Source organism: Salmo salar, chromosome 02, assembly GCF_965601325.2.
Source record: "Salmo salar chromosome 02, fSalSal1, whole genome shotgun sequence".
NCBI lineage: Eukaryota > Metazoa > Chordata > Actinopteri > Salmoniformes > Salmonidae > Salmo > Salmo salar.
This window is the reverse complement of record NC_138292.1, coordinates 40544566-40565061: the sequence shown is the minus strand read 5'-3', so window position 1 is coordinate 40565061 and position 20496 is coordinate 40544566. Positions and strand designations below refer to the sequence as shown.

Sequence of the window (20496 nt, the reverse complement as noted above, 5' to 3'; positions counted from 1 at the left end):
GTCCAATGGACAAATCTAGATTTGTCAGATGCCAGGAGATGCTAACTGCCAACTGTAAGGTTTGGTGGAGGAATAATGGTTCTGGCTAGGTCCCCTTAAATCCAGTGAAGAAAAATCTTACCGCTACAGCATACATAGACATTCTAGACGAGTCTGTGCTTCCAACTTTACGGCAACAGTTTGGGGAAGGCGCTTTCCTATTCCAGCATGACAATGCTCCCTTGCACAAAGCAAGATCCATACAGAAATGTTTTGTCGAGGTGGGTGTTGAAGAACTTGACTGCACAGAGCCCTGACCTCAACACCATTAAACCTTGGGATGAATTGCAACGCTGACTGCGAGCCTGGCCTAATCAACCAACATCACGAATGCCCGTGGCTGAATGGAAGCAAGTCCCCGCAGCAATCTTCCAAAATCTAGTGAAAAGTCTTCCCATAAGAGTGGCGGCTGTTATAGCAGCAATGGGAGGGGGACCAACTCCATATTAATGACCATAATTTTCAAACGAGATGATCGACGAGCAGGTGTCTACACACTTTGTCTTATTACACACACAACAAATATTACCAATAGGGTACATTAAAAGTTAAGGTAAAAAGTCAAGATGTAGACACGTTTAATTCTGTTCAACAATACCCATTGGCCAGTTTATTAGGTACACCAGGCCACGCGCAATTTTTTTGGATTGCCCCTACAGACCGTGAGTCACATAACTATGGCTTGCTGTATAAAGCATGCAAACAGGCATCGAGACATTATTGTTCAATTGAACGTTAGGAAAAAAACGAGTGACCTAAGCGACGCAGAACGGCATCTCAGAGCGCACAACTCGTTGATGCTTGTCACAGATGGGCTATTGCAGCAGACAACCACATCGGGTTCCACTCCTATAAGCGGCTCCAGTGGGCACACAATCACCAATACTGGACAACTGAGGAGTAGAAAAACATCACCTGGAAAAATGACAGCGAGTTCAGTTTACTCAGAGCATCTTTGGAACGTACCGCCCGCCGTCCAATCTGCGTGATGCCATTGCACTAGCATGGTCCATCATCCCTGTGTAACACTTGACACCATGTAGAATGGCCCGAAGAATAATGGCTGTTTTGGCGAGGGGGGGGGGGGGGGGGTGGCCGACCCGGTAATAGATAAGTGTACCTAACAAACTGTCCGGTGTCTCACCCGTACTTTCAAGGGAGCGATATCTTTGTACAACCCAAATGATTAAGAAAAGTTAAAACATAACATGTTTAATCCACAAAGAGAAAACACTGCTGCCAGAATTGAACAAAATAAAAATGGATAAAAAAAAAAAAATGCAGACTTTAGTTACATGAAATGTACAAAAATAATAGCAGTAAACTTGATGGCTAGATATCACTGCAAACTCCAAATTTATAACTTATTTTCTTATAAATGGGTTTTTGCACTCTCAACTTCTGTAGCCAGAGGTTAATACCCGTTAGCTCAAAACAAGCAGTACCTTGATATTTCATAGTTGACCAATTCTTATGCGCTGAACTTAATTCCATTGGGTTCTCAAATAATAGAATTAAACCGATATGAAGGTAAATTAAAAAACAGCCAATTTTCTTCAGAGGTGAATGAAACAGAACTATCGAAAAATGACTATCCATCTGTAGGGACAACCAGCTCTGTTGAATGGTATCAGCCCAGAGATATCATGATAACTCAACTAATGAACTGAGGTGGGGTGTGTAATAACCACTCACTAGATATCATATTCATATGTTGTAGTGTTGAACAAAAACATCTTTAGCTACAGAATAACAGGGTTTGAGGGTGGTGGGGTCCTAGGATCTGGAGCGAGATCGGGACACGGATCTCGAGTAGGAGCGTCGACAGGCCTGTTTCTGGGAGCCAGAAGAGGTGTGGAAGTCCTTGACGGGGCTGGGGGATTTGGACTGGGACTTTGTGTCTTTGGGCCTGGATCTGGGATGAGAGGGGGAGCGGGAGGCGGAGCGGTTACGAGACGGGGGTGCGTGGTGCATCCTGTGGTGTTCACGTGGAGGGCCCCTGTACCTGGTAGAAAAAAAGGAAGATGGGATATGAACAGGACAAATAGTCAACACACTAATGAATACACCGACTTTACATTTACATTTAAGTCATTTAGCAGACGCTCTTATCCAGAGCGACTTACAAATTGGTGGATTCACCTTATGATATCCAGTGGAACAACCACTTTACAATAGTGCATCTAAATCTTTTAAGGGGGGGGGGGGGGGGGGGGTTAGAAGGATTACTTTATCCTATCCTAGGTATTCCTTAAAGAGGTGGGGTTTCAGGTGTCTCCGGAAGGTGGTGATTGACTCCGCTGTCCTGGCGTCGTGAGGGAGCTTGTTCCACCATTGGGGTGCCAGAGCAGCGAACAGTTTTGACAAATGGTGTTTTGAAAACACATAGGCCTATGCAGTATAAATGCAATCTTATTGCACTGTGCCGTGTTAGGTAAGTCAGAATACGGAGTCGTATATATAGGTCTACCTGTCATTTTCATGGCTTCTGCTTCGCCTGTGCCTGCCATATGATCGAGAGCTGTAGAGAGGAAAGTGAAAGTAAGAACCAGTCTGTATACAAAGGTATTTCGGTGTGCAATGAAAGCCCCTTGGGAGGATTACTTGACAAGTGAAACTGTGGTTTAGGTTCAGTGTCGCAGAGGAACTCACTCTCTAGGGCTCTCTGACCTCCGAGGACGGCGGTCGCAGGAAGGGCTGCGCGACCGGCGCCTTTCGTAGCTGCGACTGCGAGAGCGCCTGCGTCGGCCATCGCCGCGTTCGTAGTCGTCGTAGCGGGAGAAGGAGCTGCTGCGGGACCCTCTGCGAGGAGAGCTCTCCTTAGTCTTCATCTGGTTGGGGGCTGGAGGGACAATAGTCATTGAAATTAAATACTGGACACAAGGAGTTGAGCAAGAAGGGTTTTAAAAATAATTTTGCATGCAGGTTGGCAATGATTTCACTAGTCAGAGACTCGAGTCAAGATATTACCGCTAAAAGTAATGTAGGCCTAGTTAGACTTTCCTACTTAGATTCTTGGGTAAACGGTTCCGACAGTGAAACTTAAATTCTTCACGTTGAATTGATTGGTAGGTAGTAAATAGTCCACTCATACAGGGCACCTAAATAAAACCCCATTCTTACTTTTTCGGTCACCCTGTGCAAACTGGATCTCGATCTGTCGACCACACACCCACTTGTGGTCCAGGTTGTGGAGGGCATCCTCTGCATCTCGCACGTCCTCGAATGTGCTACAGACTGTTAAGGCTTTTTACTTTTACTTGTGGAGGGGGTGTGGGAATGGGGAGACATGCATTTTAATTAAGTAAAGAGGCTGGAAGCTTCAATTGTTAAGTCAATTGTGTGCCAACATGGGATAATAGTAACCTAAAAGATTAAAAACATGAAGCTGAAACTTCTGTTCAAATTTCAGGGAGGTAATGAGAACAAAGGCTATACAAATGCAACATTAATCTTATTTCAGTAAACTTGTATACAATTAAAGTTATCATACAGATATGATTTTCTTGCCCTTTTGTACAGAGAGAACACAGAGCAAAATATTTGGAGGTGAAGAGCAAGGGTTCTATTTGGTAGGATACGAAACATTAAGCTTGTTACCTTTAACATGCTTGACCTTTGAGCGCCAGCTTGACCATAACGCGCTAACTGCTTGGCAGAACAACTTGATTTCCGGCTTGCCTTTGCCCAATACATCCTTTTATGTTCCTCTCTTTGGTAGACAAATGGAAGCCTTCGTGCCCTCTTTTCTCCTCCTTGTATCTTCATGCTTCAACTTTGCTCGGTGTTCTTTTCCCACTATTTCGTGTAGCCTGAAATCATTATGGTCCCTTTGGCTTGAAACTACTCTACACCAGTCTTTACATTCTTTGTTGGGGTTTCTCCAGAACTGGACTTCTTTAACATTTCTAGGGTAATAGAAGCAATTTTAGTTAGGAGAGGAGATGTTGATTAATGTCTGTACACATTTTACTATGTTTGAATGTTAATGTTCCCCTCCCATAAACCAGTATAGCCTATTATGACAAATATACAATAATTACTTCAAAAAAGTAGGCAAACTCAAGACGTGTGACATTGTCAATATGACCCCACGTGTGAATAATAATAATGCACCGAATGAAAGACATGTTCATTAATACATTACATCAGTATAAAGGATATTGAATGTAAGCAAATCCTCTTGGTCGCCGTGTAGAAAAGTCAAGTGGAATGTAGACATCTACAATAGGCCCATAACGACCAAATTCACGGCGTAGTTCCTCTGGCCTAAAGTGTTATGAAATGACAGGACATTTAATGTAATGGCCAGTAAAGTACAACCCTTTTAGGCAAATATTAAACCAGTGTGATTCAAAGTTCAAACCTGCAACTGGCCAATAAGTGAACCTTCAGATTCAACTAAATTGGCTTCATACTTACCATAGAACTGGGGGTATAAAATGTGACATTGGACAAGAGGTATTTCATGCACTACAAGCCAGGTAGATGGTAGCCTGAGTGACAGTCTGTTTGTGCCATCATGCCAACTCCTGTCACTCATTGTCATGTTTGGCATGCATGCAAGTTAAGCCCAGGTACTGGTTCAGCCAGTTCCATGATATGGAGTTGGCAAAAGAGCAGAAAACAGACAGTCAACCAGTGATGTAAATTACTTAAGTAGTACTTTATTTTTACTTAAGTAGTTTTTTGGGGCATCTGTACTTTGATATTTACATTTTTACTTCACTACATTCTTGAAAATGTATTTTTTATGCCATACATTTTCCCTGACACCCAAAAGTACTCGTTACATTTTGAATGCTTAGCAGGACAGGAAAATGGTCTAATTCGCAGACCTAAAGAGAAAATCCCTGGTCATCACTACTGCATCTGATCTGACAGACTCAATAAACACAAATGCTTTGTAAGTTTGAGTGTGCCCCTTGCTATCCGTAAAAATAAAAATCTTAATATAAAATAATTTTAAATGATTTATACTTTTACTTTTAAATGCTTACTATTTATGGAATTAATTTACTTGTGATACTTTTAAAACCATTAAAAAAATATATATTTTTACTCAAGTAGGATTTTACTGGGTGACTTGAGTCGTTTTAAGGTATATTTACTTTTACTATGACAACTGGGTCATTTTTCCACCACTGCTGGCATCCTGGCAGGTAGATGGCTGGCCAGCTAAAATTAGGCTATTCACAGTTGGTTCAAACAATTCTCCTGTTTTTGTGCAAACCACTATATTTGGTGCAAACTCATGTGCAGCCTAGCAGACATGCTAACGTTAGCTTGCTAAGCTTTGTATCAAAGCTATAAGTAGATCAGCTAACTTTTTCAGATAACGTTAGTTGGATAGCTAAACTAGTTAACATTTCTCACCATATACAAACTTAGAGGCAACTAGCAACTGACAACACTTAGCTACAAGTTTTCACTGTAAATGCTAGCTAGTTAAAATCAGTAAACAACAGTTTAGCAACCTAGCTAACGTTGCTCGCTAGCTAACGTAGCTGTACCTCGCACGGCCGAATTATTCGATCATAGCTACCTGGATTCGTCGGAGATGTTTCTAATGAAGAGTGATGGGTTAGGGGGTCTCATGTACCTAGCCATTGTAAAATATTGTTATTCCGGTTGAAATTTCCAATATAATTTAATATCAGTAAACTATAGGACTTGTTCTAGCTGTAGCAAAAAGCAGCGAGGTGGTCTCATCTATCGGCAAACAGAGGCCAGCGCGCAGACTCAAATACCATTATTTTAGCCCTGCCCACCAGGGGTGGCCTGTTCATCTGGCATTTTGGGCAAGGAGTGTTTAGATGTTAAATGATGGGTAACCACGGCCGGCCCGCTAATTAGGCAAGATTATGGCGAGTGGGCACTGCATCTCAGTGCAAGAGGCGTCACTGCACTCCCTGGTTCGAATCCAGGCTGCATCACATCCCGCCGTGATTGGGAGTCCCATAGGGCGGCGCACAATTTGGCCCAGCGTCGTCCGGGTTTGGCCATCATTGTAAATAAGAATTTGTTCTTAACTGACTTGCCTAGTTAAAAAGGTTCAATAAAAAAAGAAAAAAAAGAACACAAAACCTCACATAGGGTGTGTTCCTAAATTCAACCTGGAGTGCCAGAGGCGCTCAGAGTGAGCTCTGGGCATTTGTAATTCAGAGTATTGTCAGATTGTCAATTCATAAATTCGGAGCATTTCGCTATGAGCGCACACTGGACTCTGTGGCCGAGGATTGCGGGGGATCAGACACCTTAGTGCACACTGGAACAAGCGTGAGCATCAACAACGTCATCCAGAAGCATGGCAGACATCGGATGAATATTAAGTGTTCTTATCTTGGGCTGTGAGTGATGGAACGAATCAGCTTTGAAGACAATTACTGGAAAAACTATATGGATCTTTTTGGCACAAATGTGACAGGTTTCCACTATAACGATAACACAGCCCAAAGTGGCTGAAATTGGCTATATCGTAAACATTTATGAAAACAAAAATGTTTTAGGGTTAGGTTTAAAAATCAGATTTTAAGAGAAAATGTAGAAATAGGTGGGTTTTTGTCTTTGTGGCTGTGGTAACTAGTGATGGCCCCTGGTCTCAAGTAATCTGGAGAGGTATGCAGCAGGGGCAGACTGGGATTGGAAATCGACCTTAGAATTTTTTCCTCGAAGCCACCAGCCCATTTTATTTACAAACCATTCTGTTTCGCTATGCTGATATCCGTGTAGTGAAACAGAATGTAAGCTTGCAAGATCAGGATGACTCGTATGACGCTACCTATTTTTAGCCAAATAATGCAATGTCGACAGGCTGAAGACCTACATTTGGCCTAAAAATGGACCAGCCCTTGTTATGGGTGTACAATGGCACGTTGATGCCATCTGTTGGTAAATGTTCATTACTGCAACACCAGTGTTTTACCAGTCTGCTTGATATATTGATGTATTGATGTGGCTCAGTTGGTAGAGCATGGTGTTTGCAACGCCAGCATGGTGTGTGCAACGCCAGGGTTGTGGGTTTGATTCCCACGGGGGGCCAGTACCAAAAAAAAATGCATGAAATGTATGTATTCACTACTGTAAGTCGCTCTGGATAAGAGCGTCTGCTAAATGACTAAAATGTAAATGTATTGCAATGTGTTGAACATAACTGGTTACTTGCAGGGCCGGTCCTTGCCATTCTGCCGCCCAAGGTGAGACCAAAACATTTGTAATTTTTTTTCTTCCCCAGGACATTGAAAAGGCATCTTTTCCGAATGTTGAAAAATAGGTACTGTACAGTGGGGGGAAGAAAATAAGAATACTTATTTCCCTCATTAAAATGCAAATCAATTTATAACATTTTTGACATGCGTTTTTCTGGATATTTTTGTTGTTATTCTGTCTCTCACTGTTCAAATAAACCTACCATTAAAATTATAGACGGATCCTTTCTTTGTCAGTGGGCAAACGTACAAAATCAGCAGGGGATCAAATACTTTTTTCCCCCACTGTATGGGGTAAGCCTACCATTTGCTAAACACAAAGGCTGTAACGTAACAAAAGTCAAGGGGTCTGAATACTTCTGAATGCATTGTATGAAAGTTATGTTCCAAGTGCTTCTAAAACTGTATCACATGCGAGACGTATTTGCTTTTAGACAGAGCATTTAGGAAGCGTCGGGTCATTTGCCTCACACGGTTAAAGGGAAGGTCCAATGGCTCATTGTAATGCAATGGAATTGGAGTCATGAATAAGGGTTACAGCAGAGATATGAATATAATAAGGAGATACTTATGTCTCCTCCGTAATAATGGGATTCGTTGTCCACAGTTTCGGAAGGCAGACAGAAAGAGGAGGACCGAGCACGCCCCCATTCTCATCGACGGGGCTGTATTGAAGCAGGCTGAGAGCTTCAAGTTCCTTGGTGTCCACGTCACCAAGAAACTAACATGGTCCAAGCCCACCAAGACAGTCGTGAAGAGGGCATGACAAAGCCTATTCCCCCTCAGGAGACTGAAAAGATTTGGCATGGGTCCTCAGATCCTCAAAAAGGTTTACAGCTGCACATTTCAGAGCATCCTGACTGCTTGCATCCCTGCCTGGTATGGAAACTGCTTGGCCTCCAACCGCAAGGCACTACAGAGGGTAGTGCGTACGGCCCAGTACATCACTGGGGCCAAGCTTCCTGCTATCCAGGACCTACAGTTGAAGTTGGAAGTTTACATACACCTTAGCCAAATACATTTAAACTCAGTTTTTCACAATTCCTCACATTTAATCCTAGTAAAAATTCCCTGTCTTATGTCAGTTAGGATCACCACTTTATTTTAAGAATGTGAAATGTTAGAATAATAGTAGAGAGAATTATTTATTTCAGCTTTTATTTCTTTCATCACATTCCCCGTGGGTCAGAAGTTTACATACACTCAATTAGTATTTGGTAGCATTGCCTTTAAATAGTTTAACTTGGGTCAAACATTTGGGTAGCCTTCCACAAGCTTCCCACAATAAGTTGGGTGAATTTTGGCCAATTCCTCTTGACAGAGCTGGTGTAACTGAGTCAGGTTTGTAGGCCTCCTTGCTCGCACACACTTTTTCAGTTCTGCCCACAAATTTGCTATGGGATTGAGGTTAGGGCTTTGTGATGGCCACTCCAATACCTTGACTTTGTTGTCCTTAAGCCATTTTGCCACAACTTTGAAAGTATGCTGGGTGCCATTGTCCATTTGGAAGACCCATTTGCAACCAAGCTTTAACTTCCTGACTGATGTCTTGAGTTGTTGCTTCAATATATCCACATAATTTTCCTGCCTCATGATGTCATCCATTTTGTGAAGTGCACCAGTTCCTCCTGCAGCAAAGCACCCCCACAACATGATGCTGCCACCCTGTGCTTCACGGTTGGGATGGTGTTCTTCAGCTTGCAAGCTTCCCCCTTTTTCCTCCAAACATAACAATGGTCATTATGGCCAAACAGTTCTATTTTTGTTTCATCAGACTAGAGGACATTTCTCCAAAAAGTACAATCTTTGTCCTCATGTGTAGTTGCAAACCGTAGTCTGGCTTTTTTATGCCGGTTTTGGAGCAGTGGCTTCTTCCTTGCTGAGCGGCCTTTCAGGTTATGTCGATATAGGACTCGTTTTACTGTAGATATAGATGCTTTTGTACCTGTTTCCTCCTGCATCTTCACAAGGTCCTGTTGTTCTGGGATTGATTTGCACTTCTCGCACCAAAGTACATTAATCTCTAGGAGACAGAACGCGTCTCCTTCCTGAGCGGTATGACGGCTGCATGGTCCCATGGTGTTTATATTTGCGTACTATTGTTTGTACAGATGAACGTGGTACCTTCAGGCATTTGGAAATTGCTCCCAAGGATGAACCTGACTTGTGGAGGTCTACAATTCTTTTCTGAGGTCTTGGCTGATTTCTTTTGATTTTCCCATGATGTCAAGCAAAGAGGCACTGAGTTTGAAGGTAGGCCTTGAAATGCATCCACAGGTACACCTCCAATTGATTCAAATTATGTCAATTAGCCTATCAGAAGCTTCTAAAGCCTTGACATTATTTTCTGGAATTTTCCAAGCTATTTGAAGGCACAGTCAACTTAGTGTATGTAAACTTCTGATACAGTGAATTGTAAGTGATTCGGGGCGGCAGGGTAGCCTAGTGGTGAGAGAGTTGGCCTAGTAACGGAAAGGTTCCAAGTTCAAATCCCTGAGCTGACAAGGTACAAATCTGTCATTCTGCCCCTGAACAAGGCAGGTAACCCACTGTTCCTAGGCTGTAATTGAAAATAAGAATTTGTTTTTAACTGCCTTGCCTAGTTAAATAAAAGTAAAAAAAAATAAAAAAAATCTGTCTGTAAACAATTGTTAGAAAAATGACTTGTGTCATGCACAAAGTAGATGTCCTAACCGACTTGCCAAAACTATAGTTTGTTAACAAGACATTTGTGGAGTGGTTGAAAAATGAGTTTTAATGACTCCAACCTAAGTGTATGTAAACCCACCTGCTGCATCTTATTCATAATGTTGTTCAGCCACGACTCGGTGAAGCATAAAATATTACAGTTTAATGTCCTGTTGGTAGGACATACGTGATCGTAGTTTGTCTAAACACACAATAGTACAATTAGTTAGAGGACCGTAAAACAGCAGCCATCTCCTCCGGCACCATTGTATAACTGTTCAGAGACTGTGTAAATCAGGCCTTTATGGTCTAATTGCTGCAAAGAAACCACTATTAAAGGACACCAATAAGAAGAAGAGACTTTCTTGGGCCAAGAAACACGAGCAATGGACATTAGACTGGTGGAAATCTGTCCTATAGTCCAAATTTGAGATTTTTGCTTCCAACCGCCGTGTCTTTGTGAGACGCAGAGTAGGTGAACGGTTGATCTCTGCATGTGTGGTTCCCACCGTGAAGCATGGAGGTGGTGGTGTTGGGGTGCTTTGCTGATGACACTGTCAGTGATTTATTTAGAATTCAAGGCACACTAAATCAGCATGGCTACCAAATCATTCTGCAGCGATACGCTATCCCATCTTAGTGGGACTATCATTCGTTTTTCAACAGGACATGACCCAAAACACACCTCCAGGTTGTGTAAGGGCTATTTGACCAAGGAGGGTGATGGAGTGCTGCATCAGATGACCTGGCCTCCACAATCATCCGACCTCAACCCATTTGAGATGGTTTGGGATGAGTTGGACAACAGAGTGAAGGACAAGCAGCCAACAAGTGCTCAGCATATGTGGGAACTCCTTAAAGACTGTTGGAAAAGCATTCCAGGTGACTACCTCATGAAGCTGGTTGAGAGAATGCCAAGTATGTGCAAAGCTGTCAAAGGCAAAGGGTGGCTACTTTGAAGAATCTCAAATATATTTTTGCTTACTACCCCATTCCACATGTGTTTTTTCATAGCTTTAATGTCTTCACTATTCTTCTACAATGTAGAAAATAGTAAAAATAAAGAAAAACCCTTGAATGAGTAGGTGTCCAACCTTTTGACTGGTACATATTATTATTATTATTATTATTATAATAATAATAAGTTTGATTCATCAGGGGGTGCTACAGCACCCTCACCACCCCTCCTTCCCACAGCTATGAACACATCACTTAGGGTAGACAAATTACAGAAGGCTGATAAAGAACATTTATATACACTTTTCAAAATAGCCGCTTTGTGCTAATCTAATCAATTAAGAGCTAGAAACGTTACTCTAGATGTATATAACACGTTTTAGCATGGACATTGCCTTTGAGGGCTTCAGCTATGTTAAAGTAGTCATCTGGGTGGGGATCTTTATGGGTTGGGAGCGATCAGCCAATGATCAGAGCATTGTCTTCTTCAAATTGGGTTGCACATGGTTAGTAAATAGCTTTAAACTATATCGTCGCCATCTTTTGGCTGCAATAAATAAATCACAAGATTTGGTTCAGTTCAAAAAAAGAAGAAAATTGAAGCCTTTGAAATGGAGATAGCCTCAATGGGACTGCTCATGATGACAAAGATGCCATAATCGCACAGATACAGTCCTGTATCTAACTGTATGAACCAAATACAAAAATGATGTGTTGTCAATGGTCGCGTTCTACTGCTCAGACGTTTCACGCGTCAACCAATGGTTGCATACCACGTCACCGACTGTGTCATCGACTGACAGATCGCTATAACATATGTGATTAGCGGATACTTAAAATACCTATCCAGGCCTTGTAAGATCTGGCATGCGTCTGGGCAGAGGAACACGGTCAATCAATTACAAAAACTTGACCAATATGTAGATTAAATGTTCAATTGACCAATCACGTTGTTTGATTAGCATAGGTGGAGAGAGTAGAAAACCCCTTCTTTGGCAATGCATGAATGGGGCAGAGAAGTATTTGGGTATACCAGATTTGACTTTCATTAGAGTTACAGGGTGTGTTGACTGGTGGTGTCCCGTCCTCCCAGGCCGTTGGCATGGTGCAGGCATAGATAAGGTCAAAGTAGTGGAATGGGGTAGTTTTTTAAAATAAGTGTAGGGTTAGTTGGAAGGGTGATTTGTTTGTATAATAGCTACAAAAAAACAAAAAAAAGAAGTTAATATTATAGTCCAGTTGGGGGTGGTAATGCAACATATTGAACACCAACCACCCTTATACTCAAATAATAATAATAAGAAGAAGAAGAACACATGAACTGGTTGTTTATTGGGCTTCCAATCGGACTCCATCTTTGCACATGGTCGGTTGTTGCCTGAATAAGCACCTTTTTAGAATGAACCTGTATGTCAGGGGTCTCAAACCCATGGAGGGCCTGATCGTTTTTGGTTCCCTTTCAATGAAGACCTACACAACCAGGCGAGGGGAGTTTCTTACTAATTAGTGACCTTAATTCATCGTTCAAATGCAAGGAAGGAGCGAAAACCTGAGGACACTCTTGAAACTTTTGAAAGGTACTGTATGTGTAGGGTTGGTTGGTGGTGCATTTCTGTTCATTATGCATTTTTCGTATCAATCTGTAACACGATCCACTACCGCACAGTAGGTGGCGGCATGCACAAATAAATGTGTGAATGGCATGATACTGAATAAGTGTTTTGTGTAGGCCTAGCGAGCCTATGTGTGCTGGGCCAGTGCATGTGAGGTTTTGGTGTGTGTGTCTTCAAACTATCCCATTAAAACGGTCTGATGGGTTTTGAAAATGTGTTAGATATTTCACTCCCTTGTTGGTTGTTAGTGAAAGTTTGACTTTAGGAGCCTCATCTAAGTAGTCATTTCAGGTGTAAGCATTGTCTGTCATCTTGACTTGAATGACTGCACACATTCATTTGAACCAGAATACAGCTTTTCTTTTATGTACATGTTCTATCAAGTATTTGATTGTGGATACTCCATTCCCTTTTTTGCAAGGTTTTTATTGTTATGATACTGTTAGTGGGTGTGCACCCTAAATGTTTGTACATTTATATTAGACATTGTTTAGCAGGTCTGTTTTACTGGAATAACTTGTAAAAATGCATGGTTTCTAAAGTGGAGAACACAATCCTTTTCATGCATTTGTGATTTTGGGTAGGAAAAAAAAAAAAAAAAAAAAAATAACTCTGCTCATTCCATAATATACTGTATAATATGGGACTTTGTGTAAGATGAAAATCATGTCTGTTCCAGTGCGGATGAACTAGTTAACCTTCATGGTTTCAGTGTTGTGCAAATGGAATACTACTGAATGGTTACACTTTATTCTACATATAATTTATCAGTCGAAAACCTGGCTGAGAATGTTTTGCTAATAACTCAGTTTCATTGCATTACTTACCGGCCTCTTGCATTCTCCTGTTAGTGGTTGTTGTCCTTCAGCACACCTTAAGCTACATTTAGACAGGCAGCCCAATTCTGATCTTTTTTTTCCTTCACTAATTGGTCTTTTGACCAATCAGATCAGCTTTGAAAAAGATCTGATGTGATTGGTCAAAAGACCAATTAGTGTATGTCACTCATTCCACGGAGGGCCTTTTTGCTCCTCCTGTACCTGATTGATGAATTAAGGTAACTTATTAGTAAGGAACTCCCTCACCTGGTTATCTAGGCCTTAAATGAAAGGAAAAAACTAAAACCAGCAGACACTAGGCTCTCTATGGAATGAGTTGGACACCCCTGAATTAGTGGGAAAAATGTCAGAATTGGGCTGCCTGTCTAAACGCAGCCTTAGTGGGGGGAAGCTCGGTTGTTCAAGCAGGTGGTTCCTTAGCAGTCTCTCTACCTTGGCTTGTGCCCATTCATTCTCCTTCACAATCACATACAGTAAATGGTAAGCCGTTGTAGATTAGTCAAACTAATGTGCAAAAGGGGGAAGATCGGAAGCACAAAATGGAAGATGGCCAGTCAAACTTTATTGACAGCTGGGGTTTATTCCTTACGTTGATTCTGTTGCAAATAATGTTGTCTGTTGCAAAAAGATTTGCAACAGAAACCGTTTACTCCAAACGGAAGACGTTTTGCAACGAAAACAAGAGTTTGTATTGGACAAATTCAGGGATGTCCATCCCCATTTTGCTCTGTTTGCGTCCTTTTGGTTCTTAAAACGGTAACCGGTTTCCATTGAAAGATGTAATGAATACACACCAGTATTAATTATTTCAATCACCAACTCTATTTTGTAGTCATTTTATAAAATTGGTCAATGGCCACGTGTAATTATGCCTGATACTAGGTACAGTGCATTCATGAAGTATTCAGACCCCTTCAACATTGTTTCCACATCGTTTCAATGAAATTACGTTGAACCGATGTGGAATAGACGTTGAATTGACATCTGTGCCCAGTGGGGCCATCCGGCGTACTTCCCGGAGCAAGCCCACTGGAGCAGCTCAATGGAAAGATCAGCCTGTCCTGAAGTCATCAGGTGATAATCACAACTGATAATCACAACTCAGGTGATAATCACAAATAGTGGCTAAACAGTATCCCCTGCTTTGGTTTTATTGGCCAATATTGCCCATCAGTCTGAACACCTGTGGCCACCTGTGTATTTAGTAATGACTATGTACGCTGAGGAAGGTTTCAGCTAAAAAAAATTATCCGTACAGTGGACAAAAATATAAATGCAACATGTAAATTGTTGGTCCCATGTTTCATGAGCTGAAATAAAAGATCCCAGAAATGTTCCATACACACAAAAAGCTTATTTCTCTCAGATTTTGAAGGAGCGTGAAATTGGTGGCATTGAGGTTATGGTATTGGCAGGCATAAGTTACAGACAACGAACACAATGGCATTTAATTGATGACAATTTGAATTCACAGAGATACCGTGACAAGATCCTGAGGCTCATTGTGGTGCCATTCATCCGCCGCCATCACCTCATGTTTCAGCATGATAATCCACGGCCTCATGTCTCAAGGATCTGTACACAATTCCTGGAAGCTGAGCATGCCCTGCATACTCACCAGACATGTCACCTTTTTGAGCATGTTCTGGATTGACATGTATGTCAGCGTGTTCCAGTTTACGGCAATATCCACCAACTTTGCACAGCCATTGAAAAGGAGTGTGACAACATTTATGGAAAATGGTGGTCACACCAGATACTGACTAGTTTTCTGATCCATGCCCCTACCTTTTTCTATAAAGGTCATTGACCAACAGATGCATATCTGTATTCCCAGTCATGTGAAATCTGTAGGTTAGCGCCTGTACATACATTCATTTGAATCAGGATACAGGTTTTTCTTTTAGTTGTACATCTTGAATGTAAATTATGTATTTGCGATTCAGTGGTTTGTTTCACAATGTGAAATGAGTTTATGTACCCGACTTGAAAGGGCACTGTGAAATTATCGACTGTGTATTTTGAATCATATGTGAAATCTACACTACCTGTCAAAAGTTTTAGAACAACTACTCATTCAAGGGTTTTTCTTTCTTTTTACTATTTTCTACATTGTAGAATATTAGTGAAGACATGAAAACTATGAAAAAACACCTATGGAATCTTGTAGTAACCAAAAAAGTGTTAATCAAATCAAAATGTATTATATATTTGATATTCTTCAAATAGCCACCCTTTGCCTTGATGACAGCTTTGTACACTCTTGGCATTAACTCAACCAGCTTCATGAGGTCGTCACCTGGAATGCATATTTAAGGTGTGCCTTCTTAAAAATTTATTTGTGGAACTTCTTTCCTTAATGCGTTTCAGCCAATCATTTGTGTTGTGACAAGGTAGGGGGGTATACAGAAGATAGCCCTAATTTGGCAAAAGACCAAGTCCATATTATGGCAAGAACAGCTCAAATAAGCAAGGAGAAACGACAGTCCATCATTACTTTAAGACATGAAGGTCAGTTAATACGGGAAATTTTCTTGAAGTTTCTTTAAGTGCAGTATCAAAAGCCTTCAAGCGTGATGATGAAACTGGCTCTCATGAGGACCGCCACAGGAAAGGAAGACCTAAAGTTACCTCTGCTGCAGAGGATAAGTTAATTAGAGTTACCAGCCTCAGAAATTGCAGCCCAAATAAATTCTTCGCAGAGTTCAAGTAACAGACACATCTCAGCATCAACTGTTCAGAGGAGACTGTGTGAATCAGGCCTTCATGGTCGAATTGCTGCAAATAAACCACTACTAAAGGACACCAATAAGAAGAAGAGACTTGCTTGGGTCAAGAAACACGAGCAATGGACATTAGACCGCTCGAAATTTGTCCTTTGGTCTGGAGTCCAAATGAGATTTTTGGTTCCAACCAGTGTGTCTTTGTGGGATGTGGTGTGTGTGTACGGATGATCTCCGCATGGGTATTTCCCACCGTAAAGCATGGAGGAAGAGGTGTTATGGTTTTGGGGTGTTTGCTAGTGACACTGTCTGTGATTTATTTACAGTTCAAAGGCACACTTAACCAGCATGGCTACCACAGCATTCTGCAGCAATAAACCATCCCATCTGGTTTGTGCTTAGTGAAACAACCATTTGGTTTTCAACAGGATAATGACCCAACACACCTCCAGGTTGTGTAAGGGCTATTTTACCAAGAAAGAGAGAGATGAAGTGCTGAATCAGATGACCTGGCCTCCACAATCCCCAGACCTCAACCAAATTGAGATGATTTGGGATGAGGTGGACTGCAGAGTGAAGGAAAAGCAGCCAACAAGTGCTCAGCATATGCAGGAACTCCTTCAAGACTGTTGGAAAAGCAATCCAGTTGAAGCTGGTTGAGAGAATGCCAAGAGTGTGCAAAGCTTTAATCAAGGCAAATAAAATAAAATACAATTGTATTGGTCACATACACATGGTTAGCAGATGTTAATGCGAATGTAGCGAAATGGTTGTGCTTCTAGTTCCAACCGTGCAGTAATATCGCAAAGGGTGGCTATTTGAAGAATCTCAAATCTAAAATATATTTGTATTTGTTTAACATTTTTTGGTTACTACATGATTCTATATGTGTTATTTCATAGATTTGATGTCTTCACTATTATTCTACAATGTAGAAAATAGTGAAAATAAAGAAAACCCCTTGAATGAGCAGGTGTTCTAAGACTTTTGACCGGTAGTTTCTATTATTCAATCAGTGTTCACTGTTTATTAGATGCACAGCTGCATGTTCACAGCACACGTAATAAAGCACACGTTTTACGTCAAGCAAGTTTATTTAAATAGCCAAGGACTGCCCCCTGCCTGCTACCATTCCAGGTTCACATCTTTTTGCTCCTCCTGATGAGTGACGTAGAGCCCACTGTCAGCGTCTGAAATGGGGGAGGTAGTGAAAAGTGTTTAGTTACTGTGGTCAGGTCACTATTATACAAATAAAACCACATAAGGTAGAGATAGCCAGCTTGTTTGACCTGTGCCCCATATGTCACAACTGTATATGCTTATATTTGACACGCTGTACTGACAGCTGTGTAGTGTGTTATTTTTCAGTGCTACCAACATTAGGTCAAATTACCTCAACCATCTCTCCTCCTTTGAGCTCCTGGATGTGTGTGAATTTATCTGTGTTGCACATCAGCTTCCCTCCCTCCAGTTTGACAGTGCACTGTAGGGGCCAGAGAAGAGAGAGGTGATCAGTAATGTGTAGCAATAACGAGTGAGGACAGATGAGCTAAGAAACTTAGAAGACTGAACAAGACATACACTAACTGCAGATACAAGACGATCGTCTTGACCCCCCTCCCTCATAAGACAGAACATCCACGAGGCAGAACTTTTAAACTACCAAGCATTACTGGACTTCAATTCAAAGATGAAACCTGTCAATTTAACAATATGTCAGTGAATCAATCAATACTTTCATATGTATAGATTCACCACAGTCGGGTAAATTGGGATTGCTTACCTTGAGCTTCTTGCCATCCATGGTGGTGATGTCGGCCTCTTTGCCGATGGTGAAGGAGTTGGTGATGGACTTGCCAGGAGTTTTGGAGGTGATGACGAAGTCATTGCCGTTCTGCTGGATCTCAGTCACGGGCTTGATGTCTTTGGCCAGCTTGATAACATCTTCTGGGAGTGCTGATGGATGGGCAGGAGGATGACTCATTAGCTTAGGATTGGACCCATGGAGGTACCCTACCTTTTCATTTTGGGTCATAGTTGGGAATCTATAGTTGAATATCTTGTATTTCCTTGATTCCTTACATCCTCTCTCCTTTTCAAAACTCATGAAATGAGAAGATCAGAGGGGAGGTACCATTAATCTTCTAGCCTCCAATGAGTTTTGAGAAAGAGGACACGAGGAATCAAGCAAATACATTTCAGATTCAGCCCTAAACAACCCCATACGTGCAATGTAATGAATCTTTAGGAAACTCACAGATGGCCCTGAGGAACTCCTCGTAGTTCTCCTGAGCATACACCTGCCATGTTCCACTGAAGGCCATGTCGTCTGTGTCTGTACCGGTCCGGTTTCTCCTCCTTCACCAAAATGGGCAATAAGAGTCCGAGACAGCTGTGCGAAGCTCAACACAAATGTAGAGACGGCACTGTGTTCCCCACAGCTACTTATATCAGCAGGTAGAAGGGGCTCCGCTCTGTGCCTCTGTGTCTAATCAGTAACACAGCCTCTGAAGTAATGTCCCCCATTGTTTGAACAACCCAGAGTTCACTTACATCTCTGTCTGGCATGACCCCAACTTCCAGTTATCTTGGGATGGGGAAGAGTACGTTACGTCCGAGCTTCGCTATCACATAGCCATAAAAGATAGCCATAAAATGACATATACATAGGTTTTACTCATCCCAATAGATTCTGAAACTTCTGACACGCAGATCTCAAGTTTGTTTCGGGGGATCACTTCTTGCAATACTGTCCTAAATGCAGACCTGGGTTAAATTGCTATATGAAATCATTTTGAATACTTTAGCTGGGCTTTATCGAGCGTGCCTAGTACAATGGAACCGCTAAAATCGTTGCAAAAGTGCAAACCAGACAATATGGCACTCCGGGCAGGCTAATGCAAACTCTGAAACTGTTTGTATAGTATTCGAACCCAGGTCTGATGTCCTGTGGAATCTTCCTAAAAACAATCTACTCCACTGTTTAACCAGGCGATGGGTGAATGACACCTTGGACAAAAGCTCTTCTATCAGTTCAGAAGACGTGTTGTGGCTACTCTTTGCTTGCATAATAGTTTCCCACACTTTTATGAGATGTTTCTAATAATCATTGAATGGCGAATCCCTCTGGCAGACATCTCAAACAGTGCAAACAATAACAACATCAGAAGTATGTTGAGGTGAATGAAACCGTGTCAAGCCACCAAGATCAAATGACTTTATTAGCAGCACACAAGCGATTGCAGTGACACACGATATGACAGATATGACAAATACTGTATGTGGAGAGCTAACAGGCTAATAGACCTACTTAAGCTGCAGGTGCAGACTGAACGAGTGAGATTATTGCCTTATTACACGGAGGTCAGAACATAAATTAGGTTGATATAGAAAAACGCACTTGACGTGTCGTGCACCTATGTAATCTACTCCATGTGCATGATTAACATGACATATCTAGTGAAATACAACATGGGAGATAATTGGAATTCGGATCAAGTTTGCTGCTGTCAAGACATGAAATTAACATTTAACGTGCTCGCCTTGGCCAACGAATCCTACTTCAGAGCTTTCTAGTCCCTGCTCACAGGTCCTATTATTAAATTGCTCCAGAAAGAAAGGGGCGACATCATAAAATTGTTGCTGACACTTGGGATATTTATTGGTAGTCTAATGACACAAGAATACAGGTTGTTGCAGTGTTGACTGGACCTCAAATTGACTGCATTCCCTCTTGCACATGTAACTTAGTCATTGCTACATCCCAATGCCACAAATGAACTGCTTCTTGTATTTCACTCCTCATTAACTCTAATTTAACCCCATGAAAACTAACTGGCTCAACCACCATACAAACACAACCCACTGGGCACACACTGGTCGAATCAACGGTGTTTCCATATCATGTGGAACCAGCGTGGAAAAGACATTGAATTGACGTCTGTGCCCAGTTGGAATCCTCTCTTAGTGCAACAAAACCAGCACTCCTTCATTCCTTCCTTTCTTACATCTCCACTGCATCGGGCGGGGGCTTCTCGCCGTGCTTGTACACGCTCACGGTCACGTTGACCGTCTGAGTGCCGTACTGGTTGCGCACAAAGATGCTGTAGTTGCCCGTGTCCTCGCTAGTCACGTTGTTTACAGTCAGAGTGCTGCACTTATTCTCGTTGGCGATGTTGAACTGGCCCCCCGAGACGATGCCTTTGTCGTTCCTCAGCCAGAACATCTCTGGGGCAGGGTCGCCATCAGTGAAGCAGGTCAGACACAGAGACTGAGGAGGAGAGGGAAATAAAGATGACATGATTCACAACAGTCAATGTAAATATGAACAATGACCAAATATCACTTATCACTGTTGACTTGGGCAGGTAAGGCTATTTTTTTTTTTTAAACGTATTGGAGAAGGTGCTGATCTATGATCAGTCCCCCC

The 20496-nt window shown here is 41.8% G+C and overlaps 3 protein-coding genes across 3 annotated transcripts in view; all 3 read right to left on the bottom strand.

Annotated features, from left to right (window-relative positions):
* Positions 1-1235: 1235 nt before the first annotated feature.
* LOC106582930 (uncharacterized) lies at positions 1236-5784 on the bottom strand. Its single transcript, XM_014166562.3, has 6 exons — positions 5585-5784; positions 4204-4308; positions 3163-3266; positions 2692-2881; positions 2510-2560; positions 1236-2044 (listed from the first exon to the last, which is right to left on the bottom strand). Exons 1-6 carry the CDS (start codon positions 5647-5649, stop codon positions 1816-1818), a joined length of 744 nt encoding a protein of 247 aa, XP_014022037.1. The 5' UTR covers positions 5650-5784; the 3' UTR covers positions 1236-1815.
* Positions 5785-17142: 11358 nt separating this feature from the next.
* Positions 17143-18501, bottom strand: LOC106582922 (fatty acid-binding protein 10-A, liver basic). The gene is made up of 4 exons (XM_014166553.3): positions 18325-18501; positions 17851-18023; positions 17461-17550; positions 17143-17257 (listed from the first exon to the last, which is right to left on the bottom strand). Exons 1-4 carry the CDS (start codon positions 18389-18391, stop codon positions 17207-17209), a joined length of 381 nt encoding a protein of 126 aa, XP_014022028.1. The 5' UTR covers positions 18392-18501; the 3' UTR covers positions 17143-17206.
* A 769-nt stretch (positions 18502-19270) lies between these two features.
* Positions 19271-20496, bottom strand: part of myom3 (myomesin 3) — an 84161-nt gene continuing 82935 nt past the window's right edge. The window contains exon 37 of the mRNA XM_014166542.3: positions 19271-20337. Coding sequence (XP_014022017.2) covers positions 20071-20337 — 267 coding nt within the window. The 3' untranslated portion in view covers positions 19271-20070. The remainder of the gene's footprint in view (positions 20338-20496) is intronic.